Source organism: Lipomyces chichibuensis (assembly GCF_038497645.1).
Source record: "Lipomyces chichibuensis strain CBS 12929 unplaced genomic scaffold V1513scaffold_51, whole genome shotgun sequence".
Classification (NCBI taxonomy): domain Eukaryota; kingdom Fungi; phylum Ascomycota; class Lipomycetes; order Lipomycetales; family Lipomycetaceae; genus Lipomyces; species Lipomyces chichibuensis.
This window is the reverse complement of record NW_027117503.1, coordinates 61,153-74,957: the sequence shown is the minus strand read 5'-3', so window position 1 is coordinate 74,957 and position 13,805 is coordinate 61,153. Positions and strand designations below refer to the sequence as shown.

The following is a 13,805-nucleotide window of genomic DNA, read 5'->3' as shown; positions in this document are numbered from 1 at the left end:
TGCAGTGCCACACCATGGTCTCATCATCGTCGACCATGTTGTACCCTGCATTACCTTTTGCGACATCGGGTAATCTCACGACATCTATCGCTCCCTGTCTTGGCCGTGTAGCAATTTTGTCGTCGGCCGTCTTGAATCAACGGGTTCATGTCGTCCGGGTTGTAGATCCGCCTCAATATAAATTTTCCGTTGCGCTCGGTGGACCGACGGCATTGGCATCAGGCGGTGCGGGCGAACTGAGACCACAATCTCAGCGAGCTCGGCCCGATTACATACCAGAAAGGCATCGAACACCGTGACTGACTGACAGAGTGACAGGACACTCGAGTTCCGGACGACTCCGTCCTAGTCTCTGTTGAACAAGGCAGGGATTCCACCTAGACGTTGTTGGATAGAGTTTTTCGTCTAGAGTTTGTGGCGCACAGCTCGGGCACCACCCCGAAGTAAGTTGCCAATGAGAATATGCCACATCCTGATTTGCTCAACAAATCCGGCTCTTATCAGATTAAAAAATTAATTAGCTTTATCTTGGGCCGTCAAAAAAAACAAGGGGAAGTCTAAAAGGAACCCGTAAGCTTATATGTCGCGACTATCACATCTTTATTGCTCAACATATCACATGCGGAGAAAGCTTCAGCTGCAATCCCCGCCTTCAAAGCCGATAGGATGTCTTTGACAGTCAGATTCAGGATCACGAGGTGTTACAATATTTGCCCTTAAAAAATCCCCGACGCTCCATAGAAACTTAAGCGAGAAATCATTCCATAAATCGTTCCTGTGCAGTTAGATCCATGGCGGTCAGAAGTGATCGCCTGTAAAGATCCCAATCAAAAGGAACGTAACTATCAGGTATCTGGGCGGCAGCCCATGCATCTTCTGAGAAAAAATCACTTACTTTAAGTCCAATGACCGTAGGCAGAGGATCACAGGGGCAGCCATTTTCAATCAAGCACTAAAGATACATGAACGTAAGCAGACAAGGTCCATAGGCCACCGCTGAAATATCACTCACCAATTTATTGGGGGGACTCCCATCAGCCCGCCAGACTTCGATGAATGCATCATTCAGCTTCTCAAACCAATTGTGACCTCGGTATTTGATGGGCCTATAGGGACCTTTTCCTCTGTTCCGCTGTACAGCTTCATCTGCAAGTTGTCCCAATCTCGTCAGCTCCATATCGACATCTTCGACAGCTTCGTATGCAGTCTTAGGATTCTTAAATTATGGTGATTCCTTAAGGAATACCAATATTACAACATTCGCACGCTGACTTTGGATCCAGGCATCCTTGACACGAAGGAACGCTTTGCAGTGCTCAATAAATCCGACCTCCACGGCTATTTGCAATCGATATCCGCCATCTCGGCGTTTATAATAGAATGAACCATCTGGATCATTCAAGCTGTTGGCATATTTGCCATCTATACTCTTCCGGGTCGTAGATCCACCTTCAAGAATTCTTTCTTGTTCATCGGGCTTGTGAGAAGAGAGGTATTCATCAACACGAAGTTGAATGTTATATCCGAGCCTACTAGCGGCCACTTCATGGAGAGCTCTTTGGACAGTCACCACAGTCACGATTTGCTCTAAACTATTGTATGACATGGGTACCTGTAGCAGCTAAACGTCAGTGACCGCCTGGAAGACTTTAGCATATATGCAAATACTTCTTATCCTCTCGAATTTTTTCCCCCTTTTAAACATAGACCAGCTTCTCTCCAATCTCAAATACTGAGAGTAAGGCAGACGAACATCTATTCGACAGTCTGGCGGATTACACTTCAACAGGTGAAGTGCTTTGGCATAGTTCCCACTTGTCTGCTCATCCCCCCCCCTAGGGAAGTATCTGGGAATACGATATCTCGCACCGCGTTTGATTCATTCGGGATTGTGAATTCCGGGGAATGGGCAAATGTATTGCTGCGCTGTCTAAACTGACTGGCTGAGGAGGAGGAGGAGTGTAGGATTCTCGGTATTTGCCTATCTCGCACAAGCACTAGATTCGAGCGACAGATTCGGAGACCATTTCGCCCATAGTTCACGGAGAAATTACAACGGAATGCAAACATTGGCAAATGCCTAGAGAAATAATTTAATCGATTGCCATTAAAGATGGTCGAACGTTGCTTTGTCACAACAAGGTTTAGGGTTTCAAAGAGGCCTGTGACAATAAATTGGTTTGAGTGCTGGACAAGCGAGAATCTGACCAACGTTGCCTTGATCCCTTATTTGTATCGCGCCTGACCAGCATCGAGTTCCGATGTTGGGCATTCTGACTGCATTTAGGGGCGGCGGGGCCTAACCAGGTTATCGTTTTATTGAAACCATTTTCAGTCATCTGATGGTGGTATTTTAGGCTTTTTCTTCACTCCCAACAGTTCAGTTCCCTCGGGAGTTTGTCAAATTCTTTTGCCGCACAATTCTTCCAACATACTCCCAGGGTCACAAGTGCCCAGGGTCTCCTGACTTGATTTTTGGGGCACAAATTACCGAGGAATAGTTGCTTACAGTCCACCAAAATGGTTCAGTCATGATCTCCGCTCTCAATCGTATCGCATACCGTTGTTCGCAGTGCCGGACTTCAAAGCACGAAGGATATCTTTCACAACAAGGTTCAATATATGTGCAATGCAACGGACATAGCTGTATATACCGCGGAAGAGCGGTTCGGCAAGTCTCTCTTGTAGTCGTTCAAATAGCTCAGAAGCCATCCGCTCATTATTTGTCGCGCTATCTCCTGTGATTGAAATCAGTTTGAGTCCTATAAGCAGCTCTTCCACGGTATCGGCGAGATTCGCTCCGCTATGTGATCCTTCAAGCTCTTATATTCTAGGACTTTTTCTTCGTATTCAAAGTCCTCTGTAAGCCAGTGACCGATCACGCCTAATATTGACAGGTTATTTTTAATGGCGCAAGCGACAAAGCGATTGTTTTGGCATGCTGTTTAAAGCTCCTCCTTCAGTTGTGCTCTTTTATGATTCGTGGACGCATTCATTGTATGGCCTCAGGTGAAAGGGAGTGAAATTCCCGATAAGTCGTTGAATATTTTCTGAAACTGCGCAGACTCGATGACAGTAAAGGTTGACAAGATGCAGTAAACTTGGTAAGCCCATTATGACTATCTATTTCGGACACTGCAGAAAGACTAAATACCTCTCTTATCATAATTTGCTCATTACCTTCATTTACGTGTTTTATCCGTGGATATCCACGGATATGACTAATCAAGATTGCTTTATCCGTATCCGTATCCGTATCCGCCTACTGTCTATCCCTATCCGTAATTTTTGACGGATATCCGCGGATATATCCATTATCCGTGTATCCGTGCCGATCCCTAGCGATACCATCACTAAGTCGAGGTCCTATAGACACCTAGCGAGAAGTAAAAGAGGAAGGGTGCTCAGTGCACCTGAAGTCGATGTATGCGCTGTCGAGTTATTCCTAGAGAGTGATTCCAGCAGTACAGCTATTTTGTTAGTTAGCATCTAAGCCTCCCCCCTGGGCAGTGTGCCGCAATGGACACTAAATATAATTTGGGATTTTTGCCGTCATCCATCCCCGCGTTTACCAAATTACAATTGGTGCCACTTATGATGTGGTATTTTAGAAAGTCAGTAAGGGGCAGTGAGGAGGGAACAAATAATTGTCGACGCGTCAAAATGTGTGTTCTACGCGACCCGTGATCAGCAATAATCTGAATCAGCTCAACGGGTTTTCAACAAGAATCGGGATGGTTTGTGCCCTAACCCAGACCTAGCCCTGGGCAACAATCATAATCAGCAAAATATATTTTTCCTTGAAAACCCCAATTGTTCACCTAAACATTTCACCCTCCCGCACAATGACCGACCCCTGGTCGTCGTCCCTTTCTAAACCCCCATAACATATAGTCAATGTAAATCCATAAATTTCTCCTTTAGTTATATGCCACCGTGATATATTCTGCAATCTCAAGAGCTTCTGGTACAAGTAGGAGCAGCAGCAACCTACTCGAAGTATGTAGCATTGCACTACGTGGTAGACCGATCGCCGTCGTGGCACGCATTGTATACGTCATCATCCGCGTTGTTGCAGAATGAATCTATCCCCTCCGAAAGCATTTACATAAACCTCCCCCTGGTTCACGTTCATTGCTCCTACTGGGCAAGCAAAGTTGTCAGTGAATGCGGCACAGTATTTGTTGCTTTGATGTTGCTGCATATAGCTAGCAGCGTCGTCACCAATCACAACGTACTCGTCGAAACGCCTGTCGAACTGATTCCAATTATTTAGATTACCGTTGTCCCAGGCATCTGACATCCACGTTACAGTCTCTGCAGACCTCCTTGTGATATTCCTTCTGTCTTCGTATCCGTACGATATCATATGAAGCTTCGACCATATATCATGACTAGGATGAGCTGCGATAACATGGTGGAGGACCGATGTTGAATTGTAGGTAAGAGCAGATTTCACCCTTGGACCCATAAGTGTTGCGTTTGCCGCAGAATTATATATTGCTGAGAAATGCTTATTCCCCCTGATACCGCTAGTGCCCTCGCCTATTTCGTAGGTTTGCCACTGGTCCAAGATGCCATAATGCCTTGCATGATTGGCCCTTTCCTCCAACGTCCAGTAGCATGTGTCCCGCCGACGAGTTTGCCCGCTTTGCCCATTCCCATTCGCCCACGCAGTGCCTCCCGCGAGAAAGCTGGCAAACACGGAGAGACCAAATGCCGTCCACAAAGCAGCAATACATACGACGCCGCCCGTTGCCGTGCACGCTGCCCCTGCAAGGCCCACCCATAACCCACAGCAACTCCAATCGCCATCCCAGTATTTTGGTAATTAAACCACCAGCCTCTTCGTCTCCACAACTGCACATGTGCCTCTGGCCCATTGGCGACAGCATCGTTAACATTATTTGAAGTAATGAGCCTTAAACAATAGTCCTAACGCGACCCATACACACACTCAATGAACGTCAATAGTAATCTGGAATGACACCATAACCTCATTTTGGTAATGATACCAGCCTTCATTGTAACTACCGTTGTATTTAGTGCTAGCCGATCGAATTGCTGAAGATTGTTAGCCTTATGTCACCTTCGCCACCTAATTATTCAACTTAATCCGTAATTTACAAGAGCAAGCCCCTCAAGCCCAAATAGACAGTCTCTCGTTCGTGAAGGGAATGAAGGTAGCTCGTAATGGGAGGATGAGACGCGCAATATATCTCTCGCTTGTAAATGCAGCCATGACTCATGAGCAGGTAGGCATGGCCAGAAATAATTGGCCATACACACTAAGGAAAATGTAGCGCACAGGCAAATGCAAGGATAACACCATTCTTTGTCGCCGAAATGTACCTACCTACCTGCCAGTAACTTAACCCCGCCGCTCGTGCCGACTATCTCGGGTGAACCTACGATGTAGTTACCCGGACTACGAGGTACAATGTATACTTACGCTAGTCCCAAAGAGCAATAGCGGGTACGGTGTAACTGGTGTGACAACCTCAAACTATTCTATTGACAGGCTGACATGGCGTGCTCACACTTTAACTTTATTTATACAATTTTTTTAATTTTTAAGTGTTATTTTATTTGTATGCTTGTATCATATTTTAATTACAAATTTGATAAGTAAATTTTAAGTCTTGTCATCTAGATACGCATCGACCTAGAATCGGGCACGAAACATGAAAATGTATTAATAACAACAGCTTATATATCCTGAATATACCTTGATTCTGTTACGCATATTAAACTTGTTCATACCGTCTCATTTGCAGAGCAATGTGACCTGGGTTAATGCAGATGGATGGGCGGATCGATCTTAAGGATTATACGACTATCTTATACACTGTAAGCCCAAAAGACGTTTTTAACCCTGTTGAACGGTATATCTCATATTAGCGATGGTTGCAATATCTTTCATTCATATTCTTGTCTTTCCAGTTTTCTCGAAACCTTGGCACCCGGCTTAAAAAGTTCCATTCGCGGTTCCGACGTAGACTGAGAATTGTATGACAAAGTCAAGCAGAAAGCTCAGAGACTGGAGAGAGAATTCCAGGACGCCAAGAAGCAGCGCCCGAAGAAGGCGGATATTACAGCTGTCGCAACTAGCCGAACGACTAGGAAGAGGCGGTCCGTACTATCGGCAGTCCCCATAGTGCTTTAAGTGCGTCGAAGGAGGACATCTGGCCAAAGATTGTCCCAAGCTCCCCGGAAATACCACACAGACAAGTAAGCGGTCGCTGCAGTCTAGCTCCCTGCTGATTTCATCAATAACTCTCAGGAAAACTAAGTCGCTCACTGACCACTTCCGGGTTGGCTGTCGGCGACTCTGCATTTTCGGCGGCAACTGTCACGGACCTGTCCCTGAGTGTATTCGTACCGACGTCGGTTACTGACATCGCTGAGTGTATCGTACCGCCATAGGTTCCTGACGGGCCCGTGCCGCATCAGCAATGGTCGGGGCATCGGCCGGACACCGTCATCGGACCTCGGACACAGGCTACGTACTCGGCTCGGATGCTTGAATGCTTTCTTTGATTCTTTGTAATGCGATTATTTTATTGGCTTGTTTCGTTATTGATGACAAGTTTTCATTGGTTGGACAGGCTCTGACGGGGACGCAGGAATTGCATAAGAACAAGTTGGTCCCCCGCCGAGTCCTCATAGTTAATATTCTAAAATATATTGATAAAGGTCAACAGCCTTAGGAATAATAGAATTCACATGATTATCGGTGTAATCCTCAGGAATCGGTGCATTACTTGATATAAAGTAAACTTCGAAATATATTCGGTTTATGTGCCGCTGAATTTAATGTGTTGTTATATATTTTGTCGAATGGGTCTTCAAAGATCGGCTCGTCGTCACTACCATCGTTAAGGAGGCAGTAGTCAACTCTGTCAGATGGCTGACCCAACTGGCTTAGTGACTTAGGCTTCCGAAGTACTAGTAGGAGCGGGAGTGTACAGCACAACTCCATTGACGGCGAACGTTCTGAATACCTCCTGTCCTTCAGGTCCGATGACCCAGTCAAGGAACTTATTCGCCATGTCTTTGTTAGTGACTCCCGCTCCTACCAACGCATGAGCGGGGTTCAGCAAAGGGTCGTTTTTGGAATCACCACCTTCTATCTAGATGCGGGGTTTCAGCAACCGAAGCATTCTAAGTCAGACTGCCCACTTACAAATACTGTCATTTCTTCCCTGATCCATGGCTCAGACGAGTACCAAGTTCCACGATCGGTCAAGGTGTACTCCTCAAGCTGCGCGGCAACTTTCAGAGCTCTGAACGGAAATTCAACATATCGATGATACCAATGGGAGTATGGATACGACCAAGGCGTTTGACCGATTGCGGACCATAGGTTAGACTCTTTGATGTTAGCAGCTGATTTGTCATATCTGGAGAGGAACCGGATGGGATCCTTGGAAGTCTGTGTGGCAATAGCCGCAATAAACAACTGACTGAGCAGATCATACACCGTAGTATCAGGGCGCGCGACAAGTTTCGCCGGATTTTGTTTTGGTCCTAGATTATCGGTTACCTAAGTTGGACAAACAAACAGCCTTAAAAGCTTCCGTAAAATTACCTACCCACCACCATCCAGTGATCCCGAAAACAGTATTCGTAGCGATCGGCAACGCCTTGTTTAATTGCAATTTGTTCGGCGATTTCGTGGTAGGTCACACTCATATCAACAACATTTTGGGCGAGGTAGTTAAATGACTGAGTCGTGTCGGAAGCATACCATGCGATCGCGAAAGGTTCTACTTTGGATTCTTCAACCTCCTTCGAGATGAAGGTATTCCCTAGAGATTTTTCTAAGCAGGATTCGACTTCCTGGGCAATGAAGGCATTTGCAAGGGCCCGAATCAAGCCTGACTGGCCAGCACCACCGACCGCGATGCGCAACTTTATTGGTGAGGATTCATAGCCGGCCCGGTAAACTTCGGTGGGTTTAACGTACGGAGGTGTAATATCCTGTCTGACGACAGTGGAGGCCATAGTTGACGAATACTAGCAAGCGCTGTGAGTCTGGCATATCAGAGGATCAAAGAAGATATATCGGCTGGTTAAAATTGAATGGCTTGGGAGCTCCAATGGCCAATGGTGCCCGACGCTATGGCCGTCACCAGCTCGGAATATGCGGAACATTCGGAGGGGTCACGCTATGGACTTTTTCCGAGTAATTCCAGGTCGTGGGGGTGGCTGGAGCACAGCCGTATCACCAAGGAATATCTGGAAAGGGATTCCCGGAAAAACTAGAAGCTGTGATCACTTATACATCGACGGCAAGACGCCAAGGGCACCTCCTTCTTTTGACCCAGGCATTAGTAGAGTTGCTGCCTCAGTTCTAAGCTAAGATGGAATGTGTTACCATATCGAACTCTGTCACGGCTTGTTTTTGGGTAAATTTTCCGCGGCCTGTCACCTATCAATTAAGAAAAAGGGAGGGTCAGGATTCTGGCTTTAGGCCCAGTTTGCCTCCGAAGCTGCAAGTATGGTGCGCGGCATGCGGGATTAAGGCGTGACTTGCCTGCGGAAGAGAGTTGCTTCGTCATTGGCGTGAAAGTAATTTCCACAGAAGAATAGTCCCTGTGGCTTTTGACTTTCGGACAAAACAGCCTCTCGGTTTAGACCTATCATCTCTCATGTAAATAATGTACGATTATTGCAGTTTAAACAATGCATAAAAACCAATGAGCCATCTACAAATCAAAGACCTCACATCGCGCTTGAGCGGCTGACCGCCCCCACTCCACTGCAAAGAAGGGGAGTCTCTGAGCCGCACCAAGTTTATTTACAAGACAAACCAAAACTCGTGTTAAGTCCACCAAAGAGAACCTCGAGTCCATTATGGGCACCGAGACCATAATCAGAGTGCAAAAGTGAAGTACAGGGAGATAACAATTGGGCTTAAACAATTTCACAGACCGGATCCCTGAGATCCTTAATCTATCAGTCCTCTTCGGACTCCAAAATCAATCAGCAGAACATTGCTACAAAGTTACCCGGAGATGCGCGCTACAAGAGCCTCACGCAAATGGACCAGCCTGAATGCACCATCCAGGCTATTCCTGATTCTAATTTAGGGCAGCAAACTAAACTAGAGATTCATTGGTATAGTAGATTAGTACCGGATAGCTAGAAATTTCAGGTGCTTTTTTTCAGTGCACATATGCCAACGTCCCGTGCAACTACTAAATAGTACGAAGATGAACATATATTTCAATTTCCGCTTAATAACTGTGAATGTGGCGTGTTGTGCGGCGCGTGGGGGTTGCAGGACACCATTTTACTATGTGGATGTGCGCACCCAAGCAAATTAGAATGTATTAGCGTAACTTAGCGCATTCAATTACTTCGTCCTTCAAATTTGATATTGAATGACTCAGGGTGAGAACCTGCACGTGATGGGGTGTAGGGTTGGACACGATATTAATCGCCGGGTTTTGCCCATATCGCATATCGTGATGGCATATTATCGCCCATTTTATCGTAAGTTGGCGATATCGTATCGTATTTTGGACGATGGGCTAGGGATCGGCACGGATAGACGGATAACGGATATATCCGTGGATATCCGTCGTGGATACGGATATGGATATGGATATACACGGCTATGGATACGGATACGGATAAGACAACACTGATTAGTCATATCCATGGATATATCCACGTATCCACGGATACCACTGACTAAGGGCCTGTTTTTGGAGTTACGGTGTCCTGATTGCCGTCGCGTATCAAGCACTTATTCTTTCTCACTTCATTCTCACTTAATTCCCACTTGTTATATTCGCTGAATACACCTCCAAATTGTCGTCACGTGAGTGACATGACATTTTTGGATTAGGTTCCATTTACCTCAGCCTAGTTCTTGCAATGATTTTAATATAAATAGACCCACATTTGAGTTTTTATAATTAAAAAATATAATTATTAACATAGCCATTCACTGTTATCATACGATTGCACGACTGAGCAAAGGCTTATAATCGCGTGATCTATCCGTGGATAATACGGATACGGATATAAATAAAGCCAATATATCTGGATACGGATACGGATATGGATACGGATATCCACGGATATATCCATATCCGTCTATCCGTGCCGATCCCTACGTCAAGGACACACCTTCCATAGATAAGAGCACCTGTTTCGTATGATTGTGATAATATGCAAAGATTGTTCATGTCTGCTTTAAAGACTGATGTGATTGCGGTAGGCTTGAGACCCAAATCTAACAATCAAAACTCTGTATGGAATCAAGCACAGTGGTGATATCCTGTATATGGTAGTTGATAGCGGCATCATCAATTGTGAGTTTAACCCTGCAATGACATCTCTTTGGAGCGAGATGTATTGTATGGCATTTAATAGAATTCGGGACACCCAAGAAAGGATTCTTCAACGATTTTTTCTTGGAGCGGCATTCCTGACCGGTCCGGGGAGATGAACTGGGACAATAATCTGGGACTTACAAAGGTTGCTCCGAGAGTTTCGACTCTTCACTAACGCATTCACATATCCGCCCAGGCAGCAACGCCTTCAGAATTACTGGATGGATTGCTGAATGCTGAGAGTGATGAAACAGGCTTCGTATGGAGCTTGACAGATGAGCCACAAGTTAAAATAAATAAATAGTGCAACTCTCGTAGACCAAAGTCAGGCCCGTGAATCCCAGCCAATCAGTCCCTCACCACCGTCTATGCTGACGGACGGACATTTTCCGCGCTGCATATAAAGATAACTACCGCTCATAATATTTTTCGATCTGGTGCATTCACGGCTGAGGAAACCAAGCACTCCAGCATATCATATCACGCTCAGCCAGTACAAAAGTTCGGCGACTGGACTTGGCTGCTGGCATTTCAGAGGGGCGCAGTGCATCATTAACAGCATCAACCCCGATGTGCGGCTTCCCATCAAATAAAATTCGAGACGAAATTCTCAACCCCGGCTGGCCAAGGAAGGCCCACAGAGAGATTCTTCTAAGCCAAGCGCTTACCCGCCATGTAATCGCCCAGTAACTCCACTTACCACACACACGTGGGTCGGTTCAGTGATATTAGACGCTCCTCCTTACTCACTCGAAAGATGTTCACTTCCTTTTCATGTCCTGGCCTTCGTCGCCGAGGAATAACGCATCATCACCTGAGGCCTATTTGCCAACACCAGCAAGCACCACAACTTCCAACCAGTCCCCGAGTCCGTCTGCCAAGTGCTTGGGTTGTTTAGTTTTCTCGTCATACGTTATGTGCTCGGTGTCCGCTGTCGACGGGATGTATTCAATATCACTAATAAAGCGAGATTGTCCCCTTTGTGGTCTGCATCGCTACCACACACAAAAACGCGTCACATATCGCACCACATCGCAATGGCAAAATTACTCAGTACAGTCACAGAGAGTTGGCGGGCGTTCACGCCGGCGGAGAGGCGCAATGTTGCCATATACATAGCCGGAATCATGCTCTACAAGTTTGGCCTTGAGGCCTTCAATGGCTCCATCGTCGCGCTCGCCACAAACCGATACGATTACGAAGCCATCAAGTCAGGCACTAGTGCCCGAACCTTTGAACGCATAGGACTCCTCACTGGCCTCAACCAGGCCTTCCAATGCGTCGGTTCGATTCTCATCGCGCCATTGATCAAGAGGTTCCCTACCAAAAACGTGTTGGCGTGCGCCATCTTGGTATTCGGCGTCTTCACCGCCATCCTCCTCATTGTTGACGCCGCCACCGGTGGCACTTTTGTGCCGGCTGCCTATCGCAACAAGCACCCGAAAAATGAATTTTCTTACTACGGTGACTACAACACTGACGGCATAATTCCAATCTACTGCGTCACTGGCATCGCCTATGGCATGGTCGAGTTAATTCGCCGAGTCATCCCGAGAGACATCGTCGGTGGCAATGTGCAGAAGCTCCGATGTATGGATTCTCTGGTCCACATCTTCTACGAGGTCGCCGGAACAGGTGGTGCGTTCTGCACTGCCTTGGCCCTGATTCCGAGATTCGGCAACAATTACTCCTTCATCATCACTCCCATCTGCTTCACCATCGCGTCAAGCATCTGGTTCTGCCTGTCCAACTTGGGTTTCCAGGCAACGAAGGCGGAAGTTCTTGATCAGCCATCGTACGTTAAGGCAGTCCTGGGCGGCTTTTGGCTTTTTATAGACTCAATTTGGACTGGCGCGAAGATTATCTTTACCAGCCGCAGATTTGTTTGGCTCCTGCCTGGCTACGCGATCGCTCTCTACGGCCATCGCTACCTGGAAAACGGTCTTGCCCCTGCCGTCGCAAGACGCTATCTCGGTAACTCTGCCTGGTCCCAAATCATGGTTGGCGGATCTAACTTTGGTGAACTTCTCGGTGCAGGCTGGGTATTCCTGTTTACGAATTGGATCGCGACTCCCATGCCTTGGCTCCGACTTGACTCCCTCATGTTGCTAATCGTCTGGTACCTGCCGTACTGGTCTCCCCCATCGGGCCAGGTCAAATACGCGTGGATCGTAGCCGCGACTTTCATCCCTGTCTCATTTGGTTGGGCAGCTGGCGACGTTTCCCTGGCCGCCTACATCCAAGCCTCACTGGCCCGCGTTGAATCCAAAACAACAAATGTGTCCGCTCTCGGCGCCGTGATGGCCTTTTTATACTCGACTTATATTGTCATATACGCGATTACATCCCCGCTCCTGGGACGATACATCGACAGCGTCTACAAGAACACCGGAGGTGCAGGCAATGGAGGAAATATCCACGAAGCAATTCAGAATGTCGGCGGTGTGCAGTTCACAATCATCTTTGTTGTTATTATGACCTCCACGTTCATTCCTCAGGGTGCGTTTTCGCTGAACCCGAAGATGCTTTCCAATGAGAAATTAGATAAGGATCTGGAACTCGACGACTCGCTCGACGCTTCTTTCGATGTGCGCAAGGAAATCTCAAAAGGCGATTCTGACAGCCAGGGACTGGATGTCAATAGCAACGGTCCGCAGAAATATTGATGAATGCTTCTCATTTGGTATTCGCATTTTATTTTGTAAACCGTCACTCACGTATTTTGATTGTTTCTTGCGATGTTCAGAGCAAATTCGTCAGTGTTCTTAGATTGCTAAGCTTCCGGTATCGTTGCTGTATTGGTAATTAAGCTAAACAATCGAATATCGTATCGTAAATATGATCCTGTCCAGTTGAGAGATTGGTATCTGCTCGACTACATACACAATTTAGCCCCGGCACTATAAAATGTCATATTGTCCAAAATAGCCAGTAGCAAGGTTGCAGCAATAAGCTCGAAAATGAACTTGTTGTGGCACTGGCGACGCAGAGGCTCGTCGGCAAAGTTTGTGTTGCGGCGGACAGCGAGCAGGATCCAGACACGGTTGACTGACGGGATATCTGACAGCTCGACGGAGACGTCGTGGTGGAAATCGCGGCTATTGGTTTTCACAAAGCCAAGCAGGTGTTCGCGCAGGACTTCAATGTCGTCATATGGTCGCGTCGAAGTGGTCTTGGAACAGGATTACATCTTGCATTGCCAGCGAGCGGGAGACGTTTCAGCCCAGAGTGTGTTGAGCACGCTGTTGGGGACCTGTGCCATTTTGCTCGTGTCGACGCGCCGGAAGGTAGTGTAGAAGAGCGAGATGTGCTCGACAAAGCGGAATTGTTTTCACGTCTGGGCAGTACATCTCCTGTCCCTTAGTTTCGTTCTTCTCTTGGCTCAGCTAGTTCCTACTTAGGGGGTTGAGAGTCAAGTCTCGATGACGACTAGTCTCATAGGTATATATATACAAG

The 13,805-nt window shown here is 46.8% G+C and overlaps 4 protein-coding genes across 4 annotated transcripts; 1 reads left to right on the top strand and 3 right to left on the bottom strand.

Moving 5' to 3' along the window:
• Positions 1 to 757: 757 nt before the first annotated feature.
• V1513DRAFT_460720 (uncharacterized protein) lies at positions 758 to 2,070 on the bottom strand (the record flags this gene model as incomplete). The annotated part of the gene is made up of 5 exons (XM_066899856.1): positions 758 to 952; positions 1,013 to 1,216; positions 1,247 to 1,592; positions 1,704 to 1,819; positions 1,858 to 2,070. The coding sequence occupies 5 exons, from the start codon at positions 2,068 to 2,070 to the stop codon at positions 758 to 760; spliced, it is 1,074 nt and encodes a 357-aa protein (XP_066751072.1).
• Positions 2,071 to 3,973: 1,903 nt separating this feature from the next.
• Positions 3,974 to 4,788, bottom strand: V1513DRAFT_258736 (uncharacterized protein). The gene has a single exon (XM_066894507.1). It carries the CDS (start codon positions 4,469 to 4,471, stop codon positions 4,061 to 4,063), a length of 411 nt encoding a protein of 136 aa, XP_066751071.1. The 5' UTR covers positions 4,472 to 4,788; the 3' UTR covers positions 3,974 to 4,060.
• A 1,898-nt stretch (positions 4,789 to 6,686) lies between these two features.
• Positions 6,687 to 8,135, bottom strand: V1513DRAFT_452812 (uncharacterized protein). Its single transcript, XM_066899166.1, has 3 exons — positions 7,596 to 8,135; positions 7,187 to 7,530; positions 6,687 to 7,133 (listed from the first exon to the last, which is right to left on the bottom strand). The coding sequence occupies exons 1-3, from the start codon at positions 8,005 to 8,007 to the stop codon at positions 6,933 to 6,935; spliced, it is 957 nt and encodes a 318-aa protein (XP_066751070.1). The 5' UTR covers positions 8,008 to 8,135; the 3' UTR covers positions 6,687 to 6,932.
• A 2,765-nt stretch (positions 8,136 to 10,900) lies between these two features.
• On the top strand, positions 10,901 to 13,207 carry V1513DRAFT_452809 (uncharacterized protein). Its single transcript, XM_066899165.1, has one exon. It carries the CDS (start codon positions 11,387 to 11,389, stop codon positions 13,013 to 13,015), a length of 1,629 nt encoding a protein of 542 aa, XP_066751069.1. The 5' UTR covers positions 10,901 to 11,386; the 3' UTR covers positions 13,016 to 13,207.
• The last annotated feature ends 598 nt before the right edge of the window (positions 13,208 to 13,805 follow it).